This window comes from Chamaea fasciata, unplaced genomic scaffold (assembly GCF_029207755.1).
Source record: "Chamaea fasciata isolate MVZ Bird 193981 ecotype frontalis unplaced genomic scaffold, bChaFas1.0.hap1 SCAF_10, whole genome shotgun sequence".
Classification (NCBI taxonomy): domain Eukaryota; kingdom Metazoa; phylum Chordata; class Aves; order Passeriformes; family Sylviidae; genus Chamaea; species Chamaea fasciata.
Window position 1 is genome coordinate 10,292,905 of NW_027094095.1, and position 20,989 is coordinate 10,313,893.

The following is a 20,989-nucleotide window of genomic DNA, read 5'->3' on the forward strand; positions in this document are numbered from 1 at the left end:
TAATTACCTCAAGTGTCAGTCAGTGTAAATCTAAAGCAATCAGCATTTTGTTTCCATTTTCCCTAACGTTATGTATAAGTTTTAAGACTCTGTCAGAACAAGTCACTGCTGAAGTGACCTTAATTGGTTAGGAATGAGAAACTACTCCTCTGCACGTCTGAGGTAGGGCATGAGGCTTTTCCTGGTTATCCTTCCACAACCTGGCCAAAAACCAAACTCCACCGAAATATTGTTGTCCCTCTGCAGCCCTTTCTGTGAATGCAGAAGAGAATATTCTTTAGGCGTCTGCTTAAACTGAGACAGTCTTTGCATCATCCCATTGCATCACAGGGCACGCAGGAGCTTCCACCTGCAATACTCTTCATCCTCCTTCCATGCAGCTCTCAGCTCAAGAGGCTCCAAATCCATCCTTCCACATCACTCCAGAGAAGCAGGGAAACTCAGCTTCCACAGGGCAACAAGGAAGGTCATGCAAATAAGTTACCTGAAATAGGTGGGAAATGGTGTTTGAAGTAGCAGTCCAGAATCCAAGGATTAGCTGAAGCACTCACATAATTCATTTAAAAAAAAGTCACGGAAAAGTCCAGGTGAAGTGCATACCATTTGTTAACCATGGTGTGATAACTGCATACCTTTGATGATCACCTTTTTGAGATGCAGTTCTGCTGCTGAGACAAACTGCTATAGACTACCCTTAACTCTTGGTGCCAGCCTTAAAACCACAACTAAGCTAAAACTCAGAATGGTTACATCTCTGCTAAGACCTTCAGAACTCCTGTGTTCCTCAAAAACTATACAAATAATAAAAACCATGGCACAGTGCATTAGAATAAAGACAGAATGCCAAAAATGTTGCTCTTTCACTATAACTTGTACAAATCAGACAAGAGCATGCTCTAGGGAGTATTGGGTTTATTGAATTGTCTGTTGGCAATTTCTGCATAAGAAATTTATTTTATAAAAGCTACAAAATTTGAAATTAAATATTGCTTTAAAAAAAAATCCAGGAAAGGCTTTTTGTTTCGTGTTTTTCCCACAGTGATGTCACCCGGGAGACAAACTGGTTGCCTTCAGTGTATTCAGGCAGTGCTTTTAGGGCTATCCTTCCCCTTCCCTCATTTTCCCTCCACTACCTCGGAGAGCTATGAAGCTTTTTAACCAGTGCTCACAGCTACTCTTGCTATCAAAACTGCAGACTGGCAAACATGTCATGTCCTCACACAGTCATTCTAACAAACTGAGCCTGTTGCATGCAATTATCTCTGGAAAAGCAGTAATAATTAAATAAATTGCTTCTCATGTCACCGTGGTCCTGCGTAAAAAAGCACTTGAATGAATAACCTCACCTCTTGTAGCTTACACAGTACAACAGTTAGACAACATTATAACTTGATCATAATTAATTTCTTCAAATTTGTAATGTTTCCCAAACATGCACTTTAATGAATTTTAAGTAGGTACACAGACTGAAAGGAAAGCTCTCTATAAAGTTGTGCAAGGTAAACACAGGATGCAGAAGTTCCTAAGGAACGCAGTTTTGTTCATTTTAACTGTAATTAATAGATTGCAGCAAGTTCTGTATTATCCAGGCTAAAGAAAAAACCTAAATGCATGGGTGAAGCACAAAATTATGTAAACCAGGGCATCAGAACATAAATGAGAGTGTGCTGAGGAAGAGAAGGGTCTGAATTACTGCTGGCAGTGGTGCAGGTCAGTACACATGACCAATGTCTTGAATTTTTGCATTCAGTGAGAGCTCTGAGCTGGAGCACGTGCAACCGCATCAGGATGAAATACCTGCTCCCAAAACTGATTATTAACAGGTTTGGGGAGGGTCATTTTTAAGACAAGCTAATCCCAAAGTACTATTTTTTCCCTGTTTTCCTTCAGAGAACATGGGACAACACAGCAGTTCTCCTCCGGCTAATCAATGTTTAGCTTGCTTTCTATGCAATCCTTAAGACCACTGTTGGTTTTAAATCATGGTGTCACTGTTGCTGTCAATGTTATTACATAAATCCTTATTCCCCTTGTTCAAACAAGTATTAGTTAGTTATTTGGCTCAGTAAATGTACCTATTCATGAACATCAAGTTCATTCACACTGGTGCTTCTAATTTTCAGAGGTCCTGCTGCTCCTGTGTACACCTCAAATCAGAAAGCACAACAGTCATGCACAAATAATTTTTCAGCCTTTCCATTTATTATCTTAGTGTCAAATCTACGCAAGCAGTCTTTCCTAAGCTAGTTAAGCCTTCTGATACTTTCTTCCTCCATTTCCCCCTCCTAGGAGAAAAACAGGTTAAATTGTATTATATGTTAAAATGAACATCAGGAAAACACACCAGGACCAGTCAGTGTGTATTCTCTGACACTCCCCCGTGGTTGGTTAGTATCCTCAAGTGACCAACCCAAGCCTCTCCCTTTTCCAGGGATCTGTCCCCAGCCTTTATCAGCATTGGCCTAACTCCAGTTATTGGAGTCTCCATCTCTGCTCACCACTTCTCTTTCAGTGCCCCATTCCCATCTCTACTGTGTCTGCTCTTCCAAATCTCAGTTCAAGCACTGGGAAGAAATCAGACTGCTGGTAGATGGGTCTGAATTCCTCTGAGAATTTCAGCTCATCCACAACACCCTGTTTGCACCAACACTCACTATTCTGCTGCTGTAGAAGACTCATACCCTTCATATATCCCAATGAAACTCCAGATTAAAAGTATAAAACTAATAATAATAAAAAAGATGTTTACAGGACTTACATATAGATAATTTAATGCAACTTTTGTGCTCCAGCTCACGATTCTGCTGCTGTAGAAGACTCATACCCTTCATATATCCCAATGAAACTCCAGATTAAAAGTATAAAACTAATAATAATAAAAAAGATGTTTACAGGACTTACATATAGATAATTTAATGCAACTTTTGTGCTCCAGCTCACGAGTTTTTCTCTTACAAACTGCCTTCTCTCCTAAAGAAACATTCAGCTTAATTTCAGTCTTGGCGCAGATACAGCTGCTTCAGTGTATCCCAGAGGTGGATTCTGAACAGTGCTGGTAACAGCTCACCCTCCTTGACTGGGAAGTGAGAAGTAGCTCTTGCTATTGTTATTCTTTACAGCTGCAAGGCAACTCCAAGTGGCTTTAATTACTGACAGAAGCTCAGTTCCCAGAGGATAAGGAAGTAAGGAGCACCTTTACACCATGCTCATCATGTCCTTCCAGCCTCGGAGGTTGTTGTGCAGGGGCTGTTGTGCATCTCAGGTGTTTGGTAGATTCTTTGTGCTGGAGAGGCTGTACACCTGTGAAATTACTATTTATAATCAGCAAATCAAAATCAAGGTGCCTAATGGTTTGAACTGTTTATTTGAGTTGTAACTGCATCTAAGTAATTTAGCCTGTGAAACCCAATGCCAAAAACATCCACCACAAAAGAATGGTGCCACCATGAAAGTGGTATTGAACTAAAAAGAATGGTTCATCTCCTTTCTCTAGTAACAAAAAAAGAAACAAAAATCTTAAATATACCTAAACGTGTTCCATATAGCTGGATATCAGTTGACAACAACCAATATTGTCTCAACTATACTCTCGATATAGTGTTAAACAATCCTGACCATGGCTCTTGAAAGAGGTGAGAACAGGAAATTACAACCTTCTCAAGTTTTCATAATTGTTTTCGTTTTACATTCATTAGTCCACTAATGCATCACACAGTTGCCAGTTCTGTTTTTTTCTCAATAGCCAGCGACTAGAGCTGTTGGTTTTGAGACACAGTTGTGTCAAGAACTACACTTCTTTCACTGTTGGCTTCTCCCAGTGCCGTGGAAGTCCTCAGGATTTTTTGTGTTTCTTTCCTAGAATCGCTTTGCACGAGGAATGATTCCAGGTGCCTGTCAAACTCTTGCCAAAAGAACTCTACATGTGTTGCTGGTCTTAAAGATGACCCTTGCCTTTGTGCAGATGCATCAGTGGACAGTGTGGAGGAACTCTGCAACAAAACCTCCAACCCCTGCTCCTCAAACCCTTGTCTCCAAAACGCTACCTGCCTGGGCTCTGCTGGAAACCTCAGCTTTACCTGCCAGTGCCCCGCCGGGTACAATGGACCTACCTGTGAGAGAGCTGACAGGGACTGTGACACCAACCCGTGTGAGCACGGGGGCACCTGCCAGAGCGGCCTGGCAGGGCCCACCTGCCTGTGCAGCGCCGGCTACACCGGGACGCTGTGCGAGAGAGACCTGGATGAGTGCATCTCGGAGCCGTGCCGCAACGGAGCCCTGTGCAGGGACGGCGTGGATCAGTACTCCTGCTACTGCGTCCCGGGATACCAGGGCAAGCACTGCGACCTGGAAGTGAACGAGTGTGCCTCAGACCCCTGCCTGAACGGGGCCACGTGCCTCAACCAGATAGGGCACTACGACTGCATCTGTCCCCTTGGCTACACGGGTGAGCCCTGTTAAAGTAACTTTTACTTTGGGTGGTGTAGAACCATCGTAAGTCACATTTCAGGTTCAACTCCCTCGCCCACATGTGTATTTAGCCATATCTTTATTACCACCTTGCCCTCAGTTTAGGCACCAGTGGCTGTTGATACGCTACAGATAACCACATCACTGTGAACTACTGATACCAGAAAGAGAAGGATTACTTACAATTACCAACATCTACACAGCAGTTTTGTGAACACCAAGCCATGTCACAGGGCTAGGTGGACTTGGCTTTTAAAAGAAACATTCTCAAAATGCTCTCTTTGGAGTGCTAGATCTGTTTTTTTTCTGAGTATCAAAACCTATGTTTGAAAGATTTAAAGATTAGATCCAAGTAGAGAAATTCTACCCTTAAACTTAGACATTTCACATTAAATCTCTCTCATCTGCCCTTCCCAGAAACAAAGGACTCATTTGCAACTAGAACATTATGTAAGTTACACAGAAAAGCGTTGTGTTCCCAAACTGCCCATTTCTCGATAATCCCATTTTATGTAGCTCCATTTTTAAAGTACAGGTGTGATTTTTCTTCCCTACTTCCTCTACTGGAAAGCATATAATTCTTATTGGAAGACAGCTCCCTTCAAATTTCAAAACTGTATGCAGGGGTAGGACTGTGAGAGGGAGCACACTGAATCATTAAAAGGAGAAAAGGGGAGACATTTTAGTGATAGATTGCCAGTCAGGTAAGCAAAGGAAAAGAAATAGTCATACACCAAAAAGGGGAGAAAAAACAGCTATTGCTTCAAGTGATTCAAATGAATAAGAAATAAGAGATGTGGTTTACAGCTCCATCCCCAAATCCCCATGCAGGAGGGGAAGTCAGAGGTAAAAAGCAGCTTTCCTGTGTCTAACACAGCACTCGTTGGAAGGCAGCCCCTGGTTAATATCCCTTCTGAGTACAGAGAATGTTATTTGAAGGAAGCTTGTTACTTTCCTGCCACCCCGCTGCTGCCAGGGGGTGCCGGAGCCCAGGCCAGCTGAGGAGAAAACTACACAACTGGGGGAAAGCCGAAGAGCAGAAGGAAGGAAAAACCTATTAACAACCAGCATGGTTACTCTGCAATGATCAGACTTAGCCCAGACCTCCTGTTGTATTCAGGAAACTGTATTTTTTTAACTGGCACTGTTAGTGGGGTCTAGGCCTAGATCCACAGCCCAGAAACTTGGTTTGAAAGAGTCAGAATATACACCTTAGAGACAAAGGGAGAGAAAACATAATGAAATAGTAAAGCCCAAACAAAAAGAAATAAAATTTTAGGTCCACACAAACTGCTGATGGAAACTCACTCTGCTGGAGTCCCTCCGCTTTCACAATGAAATTCTGCTGTTTCCCAAGCTGATGCTCTTTTCTCTCACGAAAAAAAGTCACCAAAGCTCCACACTTTGCACAAGCACAGCTAAGAAATAAGGAGATGACCAAGGAAGGAGAAGAGGTCTAAAATACACAGCAGAAGGGGCTGCAGTGTTTTGACACACAGCTCTGACACCGCTTCCAGCAGCAAAGAGACTAATCATAGGAATTCTATAGAGGGGTAGCAGACCATTCCTCCAGTAGTAAAACATGAGCTTAAAAAAGCTACTTAACAAAATGATTTATCAGAAGGATTCTTTTTTGTTGTTTTTTGCACCTTGCTATGAGTTGTGCTAAATGCACAAGCCAGAGGGATTACTGGATGAAAGCCTCGAGGTGTCCCCAGTGGTAATAAAACCCCTCATTTACCCCGTCAGGGGATCTTGCCAACTATTATTATCCAGGCCTGACACCATGAATTACTGTGGGAAGTCATCCAGCCTCATCTCATTTCCCTAAGATGTAAAAACAGGTTATATCTCTTGATATGCAGGTAAAGAAGGTACAGTAAATCTATAGCTGCAATGTTAACCAAATGCATGAGTTACTGTCTGCTGTTGCTACTTGTTTCATGGACTATGACTGCTATTTTGTGTGATGGTATGCTGCAGCACTTCTTAAAATAGCTGAGAAATGTCACACATAATTCTTACACAAATGGAAGAGGTTAGAATGCACCAAGAGCCAAAGACTGGAAAATTTAGCATGAAATCTGCAGTTTCTATGATAATGTTCTGCATGTGTGAAATTATTTACAAGACATGTGTCACACAGCTGTTAAATAATGAAGTTCAATCAGTTTGTTGAAGTTTTGCTGGCTACCCTAATCAATTGCATTTTCTCCTCCATTGGACTAATTGCACTTGCTTTTAATTCACCCCAACAGAGCATGGTGTAAGAGCCTGTTATTACCCACAGCTACGTGCATTAATTGCCTTGCTGAAGCCAGTCCTCTATTGCCAGTGAACATTCCAATGTGAACTCTCAGGAGTGCATGGCAATTCCAAAACCCAGTTTCAGTCAGCAAGAGAAAGCATTTCAGTGGCAAACAAAATAGGTGCAATGAGCTGGATTTGTTCTTTGAGCAATACCTTTAACTATGAGGTAACCATCTCTGTGATGACGTCTGTAGAATTTGAGGAAATTACTCCTGATAGATCTCCAAGTTTTCGTTCAGTATTCTCATCAATAATGTATGTGCTTTGCAGATATTAGGAAAAGATGCATCATAAGTAAGTCTTAGGCACTTAAAGGCAAGCAAAGGCACAGCAGCTCTACCATGGGATGAAAAACCTCAAGTAGAGATCTCACTTCCCAAAAAACTCATGTCCATGTCATTGTGGATATAACAGCAAACAACACGGTCTATCCAACAGCAATTGCCAGTGGTGCAAAGCCTGTTTCCTTCCTCAGCTTTCCACCTTCAAACCAGCATTCCCCACCTTGTGTCCTAGCCAGCCCAGGTATTCAGCTCTGCTGAGATGCCCAAGCTCAAAAGGGACAAGCCTTGATCAAAGAAACACAACTTCTCCCTCTAAGTTTTGATCTAACTCTCTTCTTGTCACTTCAAGCCTGGCACCTGTAAAATAGCCACGTGTCACTCTCTATCCAAATAACGGCACACAAGATTACTTTATACAGCATCAGGAATTTGGGGACAGCCCTCTGGACCTCCTGGGCCTGAGTACAGCATTTTAGTGCATGAGAGCAGAAAGGGTGACCTGGTTACCAACTTCCAGCCATACTAAGAATGTGCAGGTCCTCATGGAAGGACACTGAGCCTCCAAATCCCTTAGTCTAGTATCTTTGACCAGAAAATGGTTTTATACTCTAGCTGTAGGCATGCATGTTTGAAAACATTGGTTGTGTGTCCTTCACCCTCTCTTGCATTTACTTTTTACTGACTGCGGCTGTAGGAAGAAGTGCACAGTAGGACTCACTGGAGAAGCAAGCAGTTTGAGAAATAACCGTGGTTCTTCAGAGAAACCGCAAAAGCTACAAATGTGACTTCTCCCCACCTTCCCAGCTTTTCAATTCAAACCATTTGTGTGGTTTGGTACGTGCTGGGATGCTCAGCCTGCTCCAGGACACCCCGGGTGCCTCGCTCATGGTGGTGCAACCCTGTGCAATAACTGTGGCAGGGGTCCTTGGCGCTCTCCTTCCTGCCTGGCATATGATATTTGGCATATAGCATATTTATGACAGAATGTTAGACTGAGGTGAAAATGCAGATCTAATCTTTTCATCTCTCTTCTACACATCTAAAAGAGCCTGACAGCAGACTCAGCGGAGGCTAGGAAGGGATTCCCCCTGTCTGCATGGCAGATCGCATTGGCTGGATGCATTATACAGGGAGAAGTTTTCTTCTGAGGCAACATTGCCGAAGGCAGGTTACTGGGCTTGATAGATTAAAGACATGAACCAAAACAACAACGCTATGTTCTCATGTTAATTGTCAGGCTGTTCTCAGGCCTGTAGTTTTAAATTTGGCTGAGCTGAGGATCAGTTGAACAGGGCTTGTTTTGTCACATGATTTTTAGTGTTCGCAGTAAGCTGTTAACAAGCTCTGGCAGATTTACGGTCACTAGACACACTTCTGCAAACACATTGTTTATAATTACAGTGAATTCACAGGGCAATGACCACAGAGGGACTGCTTACTATATCTGGCTGTAATGTACATTACCATAAAGCCGAACGAGAGCGTTCCTGCGCTGGGCTCTCATGGCAGGCTCCCGCTGAAAATAGTGGTTAGCTGAGCACTGAACCTTGAACTGGGGGCATGCCACTGGCAGCTTCCCCATCCACTATGTGGTCTCAAGGAACTACTTCTCAACTGCTGAAAATAGGAACTTGCACTTTAATGTTTAAAAACAATGAAAAATAGTTAAGAGTCAACATCTGCAATTTTTGGTTTGGCATTTTAAGGTGTTTCCCGGTACTTATCTATAGTACAGATTTATTCTTTTAAAACAGATGCTCACAAGTATCAAAATAAATTACTCATGAAGTAACAGTGCTAAATATTCAATCTCTGTGTTTTAAGAAAGATGCTTAGTCATAACGTACAAATTTCACAGCAGTACAGAGCTGACAAAAAGAGCATAAATAAAGAATTAGAGGTGAGCTCCTAAATAAAAAAGGGTGATAGCCATCAAACATGCCTGTTCCCTCTTTTGAAAGTCTACCCTATCATCTTGTATGGAAAACTTCACTTTTACAAAAAAAAAGAAAAAAAACCCAGCCCATTCTCAGGGCCACAGTTTTTCTTCCAAGTAGGAAATTCCCCTGTAATCTTTTCAATACTGCTGCTACTTCAATAAGCCAAATAAAAAAAAAAAAGGAAATTCACTTCAAAGCAGCATCTTCATTATAATTTGCCACTTTGCATCTGTTTTGTGGCTGATACTGTAGCTGCTATAACAAACTGACATGGCAGTGGAAAATTATTTGAAAATATTACTCTATTGCTCAAAACAGTAAATAAGTGCATAAGCATACAAAACTCTGAAATAATCAAAGCTGCAAGGCATTAGTATTAATTTTTTCTTAGTGTATCCTGGACTGTGCTACAGATAAGAAAAAGGAGTGTATATTTACCCTGCCAACTATCACAAATAGCTGTAAAGTCACATTGGAACTGATTTATTTCCAGCAATTATCTCCGAAGAGCAGCTCCAAGATTCTGACCTGCTGCAAACATGGCACCACAGACCCATTTACTTGCACATTGATAAACCTTAAAATTAAGCAATAATCCACAGCTAAACAAGACACTTTCCAATGAATTCAATCAACTGTGAATTGTCCATTTAAAGGCCAGCTTTAAATGGACTCTTAGGAGATCAATAAACTGCTGGTCACTTCTATATTATGTAAATAGGACAGTAGCATTGTTTGAATGGACTGAAAATTATTTTGTCCTGTCTCTACTCTTGTGAAAACAACTGGCTTGTTCTTTTGTAAATTCTGACAAGCCTTGAAAAAACTAGTTGTGCAAAGCACACTGAGGAGGAAATGCCTTTAAAAACCAGGCAACTGCACTAAAAAAAAAAAAAAAAAAGAAAAAAAAAAAAAAAAGAAAAAAAAAAAAAAAAAAGATTATGTGACTATTGTACTTCAGGCAGTTCTTGCTGAGATTTCCAAAGCTGTCTCCTAAGCCTGGGGTTTATTTTCTCTGCTTTTGAAGGTACGAACTGCGAGGCGGAAATCGATGAGTGCTTGTCCCAGCCATGCCTCAATGGGGGGACCTGCCACGATTCCCTGGGGAGCTTCTCCTGCTCGTGCAGGCGGGGCTTCCTCGGGGACCTGTGCGACACCGACATCGACGAGTGCTCCAGCCAGCCCTGCCTCCACGGGGGACACTGCACGGATGGGGCCGGCGGGTAGGTGTGCCAGCCCTGCGCAGGGCTCAGCCAGCTGCTCCTGCTGCCTGCCTTCCATGGGAAGGCTACAGGAGCCTGCCGGGCCTGGTAGCTCATCTCCTTCCACATTCGACATTTCGCTCCTTGGTCCTGCACTAATTTCAGTTTTGAAAATGATTAAAGAACGCCAGTCTGGTGTCAGACAGAGCCAATGGGGCAACAAAATGTTTATGGCAAAGACTGACCAAGATGTGTATTTTTCGCATCTGTACTTGAAATATTTACCATACGCTGTTCTCCTGGCTGTTGGTATTGTCATTTAGATATGAATTCTGTTTCTAATGCTTACCAAACTTTAGTTTCCAAGAAATATGTGAGGCTGTAAACAACTGAATTTGCTAACAGCAGCTGCCCACACTGACAGACAGAAGGATTAGAAGAGAGAGGCAGAGAAAAACTGTAATAACTGTAACCATAGTAATAGATACCATTAGGAAATGTGTCAGAAACTTTACAGGTATACAGTACAACAACTACTTGTTCAAAATGACCTGTGGTCCATGGGCAAAAATAACAATAGTAATTAAAAAGGAGGATACAAGACAATGGAAAAGGGAGATTCTCCACCCACTGTTACTGGCCCCACACAGAGGTCCAAGCACAGCTCTGGCATTCACTCACCAATACTGGATTTTCTGGCTCCGCACAAGCTTCCCAAACTGAACACACATGTATATAAGCTCAGTCTGAAAGCTCCCCAGTGTATTCATGCAGGTGTTCCTCTTGCCAGTATAGGATTTGTCCTTTCTTTTTTTGTGTATTTTCCAGTTTTATAAAGCAGTTTTGAAGACTTTGGTGCCCCAAAAATCAGTTCAGAAGTCAGCAAAAGGGATGCTTGCCTTGAGTGAGGGGGTAAGAGATCGTGTTCTGGGAATGATTTTTGTGCAGTGCAGTGACATAACACCAGCCTTGTGCAGTTTCTTTCCAGCAGCGCTGCATGGCTCTGGGCAGGACAAAGCAATTTATTATTTCCCAGTGTAGCTAAAGCATGGCAGCAGTGAGAGGGGGTCACCTTGGACCTGAGTCACTCACAGACCTGTGTAGTAACCTGGAAGCCTTTTGAGGACACATGTGTGAGGTGAGCAACTGGGATGCTCATTCAGACCTCACTTAATCCTGCTCATTTTTCTCCTGGCTTTGAAATCTAAGGTACACGCAAGACCAATTTTAATTGGCTTGTAATACTGCAGGGTATCTGGGGAACAATTGGAGCTCTTTCTGTGTTTGTTATGTGATACAAAGGAATGGACAACAAAGCAATTCAAAACAGAAGGGTGTCCAGCAATTCCCTTTCTTTTGTGTATTTTCGGGGATAAATGAAGAATTGTGGTATTTAGGCAGGAGTTTTCTTTTTCTGACTAATCTACAGTACAGCTGAGCCTTTGGTGTCTACCAGCTCTCACAGAAATGTGTACAAGGCAATGGATTCAGCACAAAAAGCTGTAAATATAAACATCAGGCCAAATTCTCTCCCAAATTTCAGACTGACCTTCCAGTCATGTTTCATGAATACAACAAAGAATGAGCTGATCTCATAAAAAAAAAAAAAAAAAAAACCAAAAACTTTTTCACATAAGTAAACATTCTTCTTTAAACTCAACAGTTTACAGACTTAGCTGAACTACAGAACCTAGCGTACCCAGGCACAGAGCATACCTCTGCACACTCCATGTCTTTTCTCCATAGGAAATATTCCCAGGAGCTCTAATGTCCATAGGAGGTTCCACAGAAAAGAATGCCTACATGTATTGCTTTCTGCAGATTTTGAGAACATCAAACAAGAAGTCAAAAAAATATGCTAGGTAGAGTATCTAAATTATCACTCTTACTCTAAAAAGCCATCTGCCTGCTCAGCTGTAGCCTGCTCACAAGCAGGGCACCATCCAGAATCCCTGAAGGTCGACAGCAATGTCAAGTGCGAAAAGATACTCAAGAAAAAGGCACACCGGTGGGGCTGCACATTAAGCAGTGAGTTCTGGATATTCTTCCCTGCTCCACAGTTCTGAACCCAAGGGGAACGTAGCTTGGACACAGGCAGAAAAAAAACTTCCACCACAGAGCTGAACAGCACCACACTGGGCGTGCATGGGAGAAATGTGTGAAAAACTCAGCAGAAGGAGCCTTCAGGTTTGAGAGCATACCTCAGAATGAAAATTACTTTTCTGATTCACATCTTCCTCATTACTTTTTATATCCAAAATTCAAACGCCACCTGGTCTAAGTCATCTCTGATTTTGATTTAAGAATAATCCATACACCAGTAATAAACTGGCCTGCCAGAAGTTTCTGCTTATGCACACACTTAAACAGCGTAGTAAAAAATTTACACTTTTTGGTCCAGGAGCCAGTTGTTCTCTGATGTTGCTTTATGTTCAACAACTTCACTTTCTCTTCATATATTTACTCCAAGTCCAAGACCTGGATATTAAGCACAGAAATTATCAAATAAGTAAACTTAGATCTTGTTGAGCAAGATGCCCTATGAATGCAATTGTGCAATAACAGTGTATCACTTTAATGTAAAAGAAAGTAGCAGAAGAAATTTTTGTTTCCCATAATTTTTTTTAGGCCAAGATCACACAAGCCTGCACAGTTAACTTGTGTCTTGCAAAACATATACAAGTTAACTTTATACTTAACCAGAAAACAGGAATGATGCTTTTTATAGCATTCAGCTCTCCTGAAAAAAAAAGTGCAAACGAAACCTCCCAGACATTACTGATACCTGCACATTGCTAATTTCTATAAATATACTAGTTTATTTATATTGTAGTCATATTGCTATCAAAAGGGAGCTGTATTACTGTTGTTATCAGGACTAAGCAAGCAATTGACATTTTTATTCTAACAATAAAATGCTTGTTTTCAGGAAAAAAAAACCCAAAAACATTTAGTTGAGGAAGAAAAAAATTCCTTATTTTTCTGCCAATTCAATTTCAACCAGTCCAAGAAGAAGGGATACACTAACACACTTACTGCCTCCCTTCCCCCTTTTCATTTTGTGAATAATGTTAATCCTACAAAACAAAAATTTTTTTAAAAAGTATTGGAAATGCCACAAACTTCTTTTCTCCCAAAAATAAGAAAAAAAAAAAAAAAAAGAAGAAAAAAAAAGGATCAATAATTCTTATGGTTGTGTCAAAACCAATTCACAAGGAGTTCTTTTTCCCCAGACAAAACCATATACTTCAGGGAAAAGCTCATTAATGGTTCCCAATTTCTGTGGTTTCTCCTAAAGCACCAGATGGTGGTCTTGAGCTGGACTCGACCCCGTAAGCTGCGAGCCAAGGCTACACAAGAAGCCTGTGCATGTTTGGGAACAAAGCCCAGATCTCCTGACTTCCAGCCTGAGTGAACATTGCATTCTGTGTTGCAGGTACAGCTGCAACTGCACTGGGACTGGATTTATGGGCTTGCACTGCGAGACCCTCACTCCCTTATGTTGGTCACAACCATGCTACAACAACGCCACTTGTGAGGACCATGCTGACAATTACACGTGCCACTGTTGGCCAGGTGAGCTTCAGATTCTCCTATAAATATTCTTTAAGTAGAGACTCTTTTTTTCCTTCTTTTTTTTCCCCCCGATACAATAAAAGGTTGAACCTCCATAACCTCAAAATTCCTTTATGGCCTTGTGTTTACATGGGCTTCACTCATCATAAGGCAGAACTGCTTTTCCAGCTAAGATTCGATTCTCCTGTACAGCAGAAGTGGGCAAAACAAAAGGCACTGGCATTATGGTGCCAAGAGAGGAGATAAGTGAAAGCTGGGAGCCATCTCTCAGTTACTTAATGCTTCAAACCATGTGATACATGTGTCACTGCTGCAGCAGACCCTGGTTTTAGTCTTCATTAACACAACCTTTAAACCAGTTTAAACACTCCTGTGTGACAGTGGGCAGTGAACCCCACAGGCTGTGTTCTCTACCAGCTGTTGGCAAACAGGCCCACACCCCATGTTCTTGAGAGACTGCACAACTCCATCAGCACACAAACTACAAGAAGTTTCTCTAAGAAGTTTATGTCTGTGTGCTTCATGAGTACAGACGGCAGTGTGAGGCCTAAATGCCTCTGTGTTGTTGCACTACACAAGTCTTGGTGCAATAGATAAGGAAAAATTAGATAGAACCCTTCACATTTTCCAAAATTCAAGGATCATTGTAGCACTTCAACCTCCAGATGAAACACTTTACAAACACCAAATTATTTATATTGCCTGCCCTCCTCAGCCTTCCCACAACCTGAGAGTGTATTACACCACAATGCAGTGCCTCGTTACCTACACAAATCTCCACTTCACTGCCTAAAAAAGACCCCAACAAATCCTTTATGGCACAGCTCAGCTCACTAATGTAGAGTAGCCACAGCAATGCCCTGCTGCCAAGCCCTAGCAGGGAGCTGCAGGGGAACATTCACACCTTCAAGGAGCCGAGGAAACTTTTAGCACGTGACAAAGCCTGAAGCTGTGTGCAGCTACTATTCCCAGTGTATATTCAGGGGTCTGGAAGGGAAGAATAGCACACGGAATGACAGAATTGGAGAACGGTTTGGGTTGCAAGGGACCTTTGAACACCATCTAGCCTTCCGGTTCCTAAAAGGAGCCTACAAGAAGTATGGAGAGGGAATGTGGTTGACGACGAGGGGAAACAGCTTCAAACTGAGAGTAGGTTTAAATTAGATATTAGGGAAAAATTCTTTACTGTGCGGGTGCTGAGGCCCTGGCGCAGGCTGCCCAGAGAAGCCGCGGCTGCCCCATCCCTGGCAGCGTTTAAGGCCAGGCTGGAGGGGGCTGGGAACGCCGTGCCCCGGCGGGAGGTGTCCCTGCCCGCGGCGACACACCCTGACCTTGTCCCGGTGTCTCCGCAGGGTACGCGGGCTCCCGCTGCGAGGAGGACATCGGCGAGTGCCTCAGCAGCCCCTGCCTCTCCGGCGGCCTCTGCGTGGAGCGCTCCTGGGCCGGCCACTACGGGCTCGTCCCGGGGCTGCCGCCGACCTTCCGCTACGACCGGGCCGAGGGCTACATCTGCCGCTGCCCGCCGGGCCTCGCCGGTAAGGGCCGGCTCGCGGGAGGGGTCCCCGCCGGGCCTCGCCGGTAAGGGCCGGCTCGCGGGAGGGGTCCCGCCGGGCCTCGCCGGTCAGGGCCGGCTCGCGGGAGGGGTCCCCGCCGGGCCTCGCCGGTCAGGGCCGGCTCGCGGGAGGGGTCCCGCCGGGCCGGGCCGGTAAGGGCCGGCTCGCGGGAGGGGTCCCGCCGGGCCGGGCCGGTAAGGGCCGGCTCGCGGGAGGGGGTCCCGGCGGGCCTCGCCGGTCAGGGCCGGCTCGCGGGAGGGGTCCCGCCGGGCCTCGCCGGTAAGGGCCGGCTCGCGGGAGGGGTCCCGGCGGGCCGGGCTGGGCCCGCGGAGCGCTGGGTCCCGCTGCCGGGGCCCGTTCTACCGCCCGCGGCAAAACAACCTCCGCTTGAGTGCACAGCTCTGTCCTTGCAGGGGGAAAACTGCCGGATTTACAGCTAACCGTAGTCCTGAAAGAGATGCGTCCAGACCTGCCCTTATTCTACCACAGCCAGCACTATTTAGCACAGCCGCAAAGCACTCGGGTTTGGACTGTGTGCTTCTGCGGCTACAGTATTGTTCTGTCAATTCCACCTGCTTGTTCCTTCTGAAGGAAAAGACTAGTTAATGGCTGTATTAATTTAACCGGCCTTCAATCTCTCATTCATCTCCCGAGCAGCTTATAAACTTCATGTCATGTGAAATGCATGACTGCTGTCTGCAACATAACAAGTACAAAAGCTTATGGAGACCACAGCTTTCACTCTAAATACTCTACTTACTTTTCTTCAAAGTGGCATCGAGACTTGTTTTTGTTCCAGCCCTTCCCTTTAACTGTCCTTCCCTATCCCGTCACTAAGTGTTGCTGTTGTTCTTTTGTTCTGCCTGAGAGACCATACTATGAGGTTTCTGCCCAGGCTTTCAGCATCTCCCAGGCTGTCCCAAGCACCCTTACCTCTTCACTGCCTTCTCTTCACCTCCTTTCACTGATGTCCAGACCTCCAGCTTCTTTTCCTTCTGTCTTGTCCTAATTTGAAAACTTCTAAGCTCTGTGAGAAACGGGTGTGTTTTGTTGATTATCCATCCTTTATCCTCTCATTTCCTTATTAATTGCCTTCACCTGTCTTACTTGCCTGATTTGGGTCATGATTCTATGGGTTTTCTTCATATGGAGGACCTAGTCCCCCCACTCTGAAACTCTTAATTGGTCTGAAAAGTGTGTCAGAATGTATGTAAATATATCAATCTTCAATCAGTTTTTCAATCCATAATCTCACCATTCACAATGCAGGACTCTCCAAAGCATGAGGGAGAGAAAATGTTGGAGGCCCTGAAATTTCTACTGACTCAGTATGCAAATTAAATTACATTTTTAAAAAACATCAGTAAGTTTAGTTACATACATACCTGTTGGATGCCATCTATATAGCTTTCATGAGAAAAACAAAATAGTTATTCTTACTAAACAGTTTGCCCACTCCTTGGCAAGAAGACCATAATCTTTAACAGGACACTTTATAGCAGTGGCACTGCACATTTCTCTCTGGTCTTTCTCCTTCTCCCAGGTAACCTGAAAATAAAAAGTGCTCAAAATGAGCCTCAGCCTCCTTGGATGTCAGAAGCTTCAGCACAAAAAGCCTGTAGACAGGACTGGAAGTGTTAACCTCTAATCTGGACAAGCAATTTTTCCAGTTATAGCCAAATGATAAATATGCCTTTGGTTTTAAATTAGAATTAAAGAAGATTTTAGATTAGAGTTGATAGCAGTTGTGTCATCCAAGGTAGCAGGTGAGTTCTTGATCAGGACCGTTTACTATATGGTGCTTATCTAATGGAGATGAATTAACAGCCACCTGGAAAAAAGGTCAGATCCTTTCACCTGGATATCGCCATGTTTCACTGACACCCCAAATCGTACTTTCTGCTGCTGTAACTCCGGAGTTTTTCCAGCTTTAACTCTTGAATTGTTGGATGTGCTTTAGATATAACTCCTCAGATTCCTATTGCAATAGGACAGAGATTTTATTTAATAAACCACATTCATTTTATTATGCTTCTATCCTCAGTAGAGCTCTCATATAACATTATAATCATACTTCACTAAAGTAGGTTATATGCAGAAATATTAATCCACATGCCCTGCATTGCAAGGGCCTGATCCAAAAGCCATTGAAATCAGTGGAAAGATCTCATCAAACTGAGGATGGTTGCCAGTATGTACCAAGCATCCTTGAACTTACTGGGTAAGATTGCAAACAAATTTGTGTAACTGAACTAAAAAACTGAGAATATCCACCTTTTGGACTACAGTTTTAAATATAAGGGCAGAAGATAATGGAACTTAAACACATACTTAGGTCAGGATAAAAAAGATTTCACTCACAAACTGGGAGAAAGGAATAAATATTATGTGACAGTATCTTGTTACAGATAGTGAATTTTCAGGTGACTTGAAAAATAGTCAGTAATCCTACTGAAAGTCTTAAAAACATCAAATCTGCAACCAACATTATTTAGACAATTTGATTCTTAAAAATAAATATATAAATCCCATTCTGAAGACTTTATACCAGCTAGAAACTCTTTGAGGACATTAGATATCCCTTATCCAGATCTAAGTTAGAAAATTTCTGCACAGGTTCTACAAAGGGTTAAACTTCTCCCGTTCCCTTTTAAATCAGTCTTTGTGGATACTCAGATTTCAAGAGGTCTCAGTACTTCTGCAGTAGCAAGCCCTAGCTTTTTTTATATTACCTTGGCATGCTGGCCCCCTAGCACAACAGAACTTTTAATAAATTGGGCTTTCATTTAAAGGTCTTGTGATTTGTTGCTGCGAGGTAAAAGCAATAGTTACCCCTAGGACTGTGTCCTTTCATACTGTGGATATATTGTATTGCTCTAGCACCACACGTTTGTTAAACAGGCTGTTATTTGAAAGGTTAAACTTTTCACTTTGCTCATGAAAACCTGTGAGAAAAGAGAAAGGCAGAGCTATGGGTTTGGTAGTGACTCATTTCACCAGGTTGTAATAAACTTAACACCATGTCAAAATTAGGGAGCTTCTGAACTTGCAAGGTCGACCAAGTGACGCATTCCAGAGTGGAGCGGAGCCCAAGGAGCAGCAAGTGTGCCAGGCAGGCAGGTCCTGCTCTTTGTGCCTAAAAAGCTGTGCTGCCCACTGTCCCCAGGCAGGGGGGACAGTGCTGGAGCAGGGAGGAAGCCCATGCGTTTTCCTGCAGCACGGTGAGGATGAGAGCAGCAGAGCCCACTCCCCGGGCTGCAGGCAGGGTGCCTGCTGTCACACACGAGTGCTGGCTGCTGAGCGCCTGGCCACTGCTGGTGTCTTGTTATCTGCTGTGTGCCAGCTGTGCCACCAGCGCTGCTGCCTGCTTTGGCATCAGGAATTCCTAAATGGTTTTTGGCCTTTTCGTTGATCTTGTTTTCTGTTTTTCCCTTTTAAATTTCCTTGGCCCTTTTCCCAGCCTGTTGGACTACTGCAAGAGAAAATGATATGATCAGACTGGTGTCGGATGCATGTTGAATTCCTGCCATATGCATGGAGGAAAAAAACTGTCTCCCAGAGCCAGAAGATGAGGCAGATAAATGGCCAGTATGGGAGAGTGCTGAACACTCCGCTAAGTAAAGACAACCTCAAGCCAGACACTGAACTGGGAACGTCACAGGACTAGTACTTAGAAACTGAACTATTTGGACTCTCATTCTACACTTAAGCCAGGGTGACAGAGGCACAGAGCACACAGAGCTTCCATCTCCCTGCATGTCTGTAGGTGCTGCTGTGGGCAGAGCACCCAGCAGGGCAGACTGAGCCAGTCATCCTCCTCTCCCCTGGCCTTTGACAGTGTGGGACAGACATAAATATTATTTATGGGTTGTGGGTAGGACTGTGGGGACATTACCACTAACTTGGGAAGCTTAGAATACATACATATATTTTTATAACTATGGAAATAATGATGCATCTTCTTTATTTTTTAAACCTTAACCATCAGCACAATGATCACACAGCCACCATCCTCAACTACATAAAGCAATACGGCTTACAAAAATTAAATCAAGCAGATGAATAATAAAGATCTCATCCCCAAAATACAAATACTGTATTTTCCTTTATTTTCTCATCTGCCCTTCAGCTGTTCACACCATGGTGGTCAATCATTCCTCCATTACACCAGGTTAATTCACTTTATTTCATGGCCTGTCATCACAGTTTAAAAGGTTATTTTCTCTTGATTCCAAGACTTTAGAATAAGACAAAGTTGTTCAAGGAAAGAATGAGGATAAAAAAGGAGAAAATGCAGAGAGAAAAATGCAATTTTCAAGTTAAGAAGCTTTCAAGTGCACCACTCCTCTTTTCAGTGGGACTCAGGCTTTTCCCACAGGCACTCAAAATTATCAGGTCTGGAGGTACTGTTGGCTGATTATTATTCCTATACAAGCAAAGTTTCAAGAAAGAAAATGTTGATACCATGAAATATCCATCAAAATTAGCTGGTTTAAGGAAAAAATCCAAGCACGTTTGTATGTACTACATACATGAGTTGCTGAAAAAATAGAATTAGGGCTTGAGATCTCTCTCTCTGTCTGGACTTCTTACCACTGTGGAACCACAGACAGGCTGTAATTGGCATGCAGACTTCTTCACTGCCCAAACTCCATTCACAGTCAGTACAGGATGCCTTTTTCACTGTTGGACTGCTGTGAAACCCTTACAAAACCAACTCCGTAGTGTCAGGCAGATGTGCAGCACTACATGAAAGATGTGGCTATTTTCTGAGGATGGCAAAGTTACTGCTTTCCTAGAGAGATTTCTACTGTGCTGCCCTGTCTCTGTCCCAGCCCCTGTGATCTCCACATGTCCCTGTGTTCGGAAGCACGGGGAGGGAGGAGGAGAAGCTCCTGTCCCTGCTCCCAGCCTGTCTCCAGCAGCTCCAGCATTCCATGGCCAGCTTAGGCATGGGGCTGAACCAACACAGGATGACCTCAGGGCCTGGCAGGCTCCTGCTGCCTGTAAAAACCCTACACCAAACAGACAATTAGCACTTTAAAGTACTTTTCCAACTCTGCTAAAGTCTCTGATCTTGAAAGAGCATTTGGACAAGCTTTTAATGATTCTACCCATTAATACTATTTAACATTTCTTCAATCAGTAACATCCTGGTAAGGATATGTTCACATTGCCATCAGAATTGATTCCCTCTCAGTTGGCTCGTCCTCTATTTCTGCCACAGAGCTTTTCCTTCTCTCCTTTTTCCTTAATTTTTGGAAATGATCAGAACATTCTCTTAGGCAAAGTGTGTCCTTTATCACTGGTTTGTGGTCTATTCCTGAAAGCAAATGCTTTCATGCCCCAAGAATGAGGCACGCTCCCTAGTTTCTTGCTTGTCTCTTTATTCATAATCAAGCTGCTTTCTTTGCAATAAGCACTAATGATTTGTCACATGCTTAGCTCCCACACCAAGCACACTGTTAGGTCAGTGTGATTACTCTTTCTGGATAGTTCCCCAGAAGGAAAGCTGAGGCTGAGCTCACAATTCACACACTGTAGGTTAATGGCTATGCAAGGGCAGCAATACCTCACAACATTGTGGGCAGCACTGAAATTGGGTTGTAGCTGGAAGAATTTATGAATCTGCCATTCCTTTATCAGTTACCATTACA

The 20,989-nt window shown here is 43.3% G+C and overlaps 1 protein-coding gene across 1 annotated transcript in view; it reads left to right on the plus strand.

Moving 5' to 3' along the window:
• Positions 1 to 3,616: 3,616 nt before the first annotated feature.
• Positions 3,617 to 20,989, plus strand: part of CRB1 (crumbs cell polarity complex component 1) — a 68,918-nt gene continuing 51,545 nt past the window's right edge. Inside the window, exons 1-5 of the mRNA XM_066193067.1 lie at positions 3,617 to 3,632; positions 3,860 to 4,444; positions 10,029 to 10,224; positions 13,640 to 13,779; positions 15,132 to 15,314. Coding sequence (XP_066049164.1) covers positions 3,617 to 3,632; positions 3,860 to 4,444; positions 10,029 to 10,224; positions 13,640 to 13,779; positions 15,132 to 15,314 — 1,120 coding nt within the window. The remainder of the gene's footprint in view (positions 3,633 to 3,859; positions 4,445 to 10,028; positions 10,225 to 13,639; positions 13,780 to 15,131; positions 15,315 to 20,989) is intronic.